Here is a 4,620-nt window from a genome sequence, read left to right as displayed (position 1 = left end):
TGACTGCTTCCAAAAACATGGATTTCCCCCTCATATGCAGAGAGGTGGAACAGTGAATAATTGTCAAAACAATGGGAATGAAGAGGATTCAAAATCAGTAGCTGCTTATGAGGAGGATAATGAAGACTTGAATTCAAGTAAGTTGTATTTCTGATGGATATGTGTATGAATTAAACAAAGAAACGATGATATTATGACGATGAATGAAGGTACTGTATTAATGGATAGTAATGGAATAGTGATTACAATAGAAAACTGAATAGAAGAAGATAACAAACTAACAGCAAAAGTGCTGCTAGCCCACAAAGCACAGCGTGCTCCCCAAATCACCAAAGGTGACACTACCAAGCAAATAACAAAATTCTTAGCTAATCCCTCTCACTCCCCCTTTCCCACTATATAGTAACTAACTCAAGCATATCCCTTCTTTTTGCCAGCTCATCCTCCCTTATTTCTTTCTCACGCTTACTTTGGGCTTAGGATCATAATCAAGGCCCAATTCATAATTCAAGTCTCTATCAATACCGACCCCTTCAAATCAACCTTGTCCTCAAGGTTGCGTATTTGCATCCATCCAACTTGCCTCTATCAAATACAAGGTTGAACCATCCATAAAAGATAATCAAATAATTCCAACAGCAGTCACAAGTTCCAGTTGCCATAGAAAAATTTAGTTCTCCTAGGTCCCATTGTCGGAATGCACGCAATGACGACGTGCCAAAAGGAAACCCGGTCTTCATTTCTTCTAAACTCCCCATCAATGTGTTCCAAAATTGCGCCAGTGTCTCGCCTAGAATAGTTGTCAGCCAATCATTTCTATCAATCAAAGAGCTCCATGAACACACATTTAACTCCTTCCCTTTTGGCCAAGCTAGAAGAAAATCAAGCTCATTTGCAACATCCACCATAATGTGTGTCTTTTCAGAATGGTTTTGACCATATGCCACTATAGAAATATCATGTCTATCCAAACTTGGCTGCATCATGTAATGAATTATAATAGCTGCCCTTGTATACTTTTCCAATCTTTGTTCATGATCATACACCTTCAGATACATTGGCAGGAATGTTATCTTGAAATTTCCATTTCCATACCCAACTCCAACAATATTTTCTACCTCTATTTCATCAACTCTCCTCAACTTCTTATTTGCAAATCCATCAGAATCCTTGACTGAACCCTTGAGAAAACCAAGGTAAATTATTTTTTTACTTGAATGCTCATTGAATATTTTGTAGACACCTTTATTCCATGTTGATTGACTTTGAAACAACTCATATAACAAATCAATTTTTTCCTTTGGAACTAAATCACCATGTAAGCAGGAAATCATGTTACTCCATCCTTGAAATTCAAACACCTTATCTTTGTCTTGCTTTGAGCCGAATAATTTTCTAAGAGAGTCATTGAATATATCAATTATCTTCTCAAAAACTACTAATGAAGAGATATCAACACTTAAGGGTCTTCTATACATATGCATATCATGAACCCTATCATTATTAATTTCCAAAGCTTGTTGTATAAGAAGCTCATATTCACCGAGCAAAAAGATTTTCCAATCGATAGGAGAACAATATAGAAAATTATGGTCTGGGCCCCATAAAATTAGACTAGGAATTTTGCTAACTGAACCCTCTTTTCCATGAATCCAAGTGTTGTTGCATAAAGGAACCAGTTCTTGTGTTTCTACTCTGCCACAGTTTTTAATTTTTTTCATCAACAAACTAGCATTTATTTGGGCCTGACCCCTTATCATATAGAGTTGGCCCAACTCACATTGTATTGTGTATTGGTGACACATAACAGCTAATAATGAGTGTCCATTTGGTGACTCATGAGAAGAAAGAGATGTGTGCTGACCTGATGAAGACACGTGTGATAAGTTGTTATTGTGTAAGATGTATGGCCAGGATTTGTGCATCTGACCCATTGAGTTTAGGAGAACACCACCCCACTCACCAAATACCACTTTTGCCCTTTCCTTCTCCAGGATCTCTTCGCCTTTAGGGTCTGTTTGGTTCGGGGGTTTTGGAGGGGAGGTGAGGGGAGGTGAGGGGATATTTTAAATTAATTGTGTTTGGTTCAATTTTTAGGAGGGGAGGGGAGGTGAGAGGAGGTGAGCAAAATACCTCCAAATCTCAATTTTTGCTTCCCCCCAAATTGGGGGGATTTGGAGGGGAGGGGAGGGAAGGAGAAAGATATCATTACCATTTTAATTATTTTGACATAATTGTCCTCATAATTATTTTAAAATGCCAAAATTATCCATTTTTTAGTTCTATTTTTTTTTTCAAACTTTTTTTTATTGTTACGCATGTCTTTTTATATTCATTAACTGTTGTGCTAATTTTTTTTTGTATTACATTGTTATCTTGTAAAGTTCATATAATTTTTTGAATCAACGTTGTTATTTTTTTTTATAGAAAATCAACGTTGTTACTTACTTTGTACCTGCATCATATTAGTTAGTATTTATATGCACTATTATATTTTTTAAAATATCATTAAGTTTGTTACGTTATAACTTACTCCCTCCGTCCCAAAATATAAGCAAAAATAGGTCAACAAAAAGTTGATGAATTTGGTTTAAAATTTAGTCCAGATACATTCACTTTTGTTGACCCACTTTTGCTTATATTTTGGGACGGAGGGAGTATAATACAAGAGTTTTTTTTTTTACAATATTAGTATTAGTACAAGATCTTTATACTTATAAATAAATATTACTTTTTTTGTACAATATTAGTATCAGTACAAGGTTTTTTTGTTAATAATTATCAAAAAATTCTTTTAAATATATTTATAGGTAATTTAAACTTATAAATATTATTTTTGGGTTAGATCAATCATAAAAATTGAGAAAATATTGTGGATATATAGGTTAATTCGCACCAAGTAGCTATAAAATTGTCAGACTACATGAAAATTATAAGGATAAAAAAGTAAATTAGTTTTAAAATCTCTCTCCTCCCCCTCTTGAACCAAACATATATCTAATTAAAATCCCTCACCTCCCCTCCCCTTCCTTCTTTTGAACCAAACATATGTGTAAGTACAAATTTCACCTCCCCTCCCCTCACCTCCCTTCCCCTTCATTAAAATACCTCCTCTCCCCTCCCCCTATGTTGAACCAAACAGACTCTTAGTAACGGTACCACCACCACGCACATGAAAGGAATTGTCACCGGCGTACGGTGGATTCGGTGGAGGCTGTGGCCTGAGCAAAAACGTTTGTATCTTCCTTCTCTCTGCATCCGCTCTCAAATATCCACCCCTATCCAAAGCTACGCTTCGATCTGGCGGTTTGGCCGGCAGTTCTCGCCGTGAACTAACTTTTGCAAATTGATCCAAGCTCGGTTCAAACTCCACGTTCGGTGGTTTTGACGGCGGTTGCAAATCTGAACTATGAGGACGTCGTCTCTCCACCTTCATCTCTGACTTCCACGATTTGACGCGATTGGTGACTGAAACCCCTCCGACCACGATGAAAAGATTCACATCTGATGATTTTGGCTGCATCGTAATAGTAACAACTGTTTCGGAGTCTTGCGGCTCAGGCAGCTGTCCACGCTTTGAAATCGCAATCAAAGGATTGATGGAGTTCGGCGAAGGTGGTGGAACCATCGTCAGGTCACAAAACATTTGTTTCTCTTTCTCATTTCTTTGTGTCTCAGTTGTTTCTAACCTTTCTGCGATCACGATCGTTTCCGATTCGCGATCAGTTTCTTTGATGCGAATTTCTTCTCGGTCATCCGTGAATGCCTCGATCACCTTCAACTTTGGCTCATCGTGTGTTTCTGTCAAATACTCTGCTCCAAATTGAATTATCATAGCAATGGAAAATGCTTTCCAATCTGCATCTGGGTTCTCTTCACACCAATAATAAAACCACATCATGGCTTGTTTATCCTCCATGCTCATAAAAGCCCACTGAAGCTTATCGCGAGAAGGAACTTCATTCTTCTCAAAGAACCTTTCAGCCGCAGCAATCCAGCCAACAGGATCGGTTCCCATAAAATCTGGTAATTGCTTTTTCATAGTCCAAACGTCCTCCATCACTGGCTCTCCGTTGGATCCGGCAGGTCGGACCAATTGATGGATATGTGTATGAATTAAACAAAGAAACGATGATATTATGACGATGAATGAAGGTACTGTATTAATGGATAGTAATGGAATAGTGATTACAATAGAAAACTGAATAGAAGAAGATAACAAACTAACAGCAAAAGTGCTGCTAGCCCACAAAGCACAGCGTGCTCCCCAAATCACCAAAGGTGACCCTACCAAGCAAATAACAAAATTCTTAGCTAATCCCTCTCACTCCCCCTTTCCCACTATATAGTAACTAACTCAAGCATATCCCTTCTTTTTGCCAGCTCATCCTCCCTTATTTCTTTCTCACGCTTACTTTGGGCTTAGGATCATAATCAAGGCCCAATTCATAATTCAAGTCTCTATCAATTTCACTCCAGATCAGCACAAAGCTTTACTGGCTCTTCTCCAAAATTCTGCAAATATGCAATCTCATAGTGTGAATCACATAACCTCTCAGCCTTCAACAAGTACAGGTATTCTTTGTACCATTCCTTTTACTTCAAAAACAGATGACACCT

General features: G+C 37.7%; 1 protein-coding gene across 1 annotated transcript; it reads right to left on the bottom strand.

The window, feature by feature from the left end:
- Positions 1 to 204: 204 nt before the first annotated feature.
- LOC123911042 lies at positions 205 to 2,005 on the bottom strand. The gene is made up of 2 exons (XM_045962358.1): positions 1,865 to 2,005; positions 205 to 1,695 (listed from the first exon to the last, which is right to left on the bottom strand). The coding sequence occupies exon 2, from the start codon at positions 1,482 to 1,484 to the stop codon at positions 534 to 536; it is 951 nt and encodes a 316-aa protein (XP_045818314.1). The 5' UTR covers positions 1,485 to 1,695; positions 1,865 to 2,005; the 3' UTR covers positions 205 to 533.
- Positions 2,006 to 4,620: the final 2,615 nt, after the last annotated feature.

This window comes from Trifolium pratense, linkage group LG2 (genome assembly GCF_020283565.1).
Source record: "Trifolium pratense cultivar HEN17-A07 linkage group LG2, ARS_RC_1.1, whole genome shotgun sequence".
Classification (NCBI taxonomy): Eukaryota; Viridiplantae; Streptophyta; class Magnoliopsida; order Fabales; family Fabaceae; genus Trifolium; species Trifolium pratense.
The sequence above is the reverse complement of the archived record's forward strand: the minus strand, read 5'-3'. Positions and strand labels throughout refer to the sequence as shown.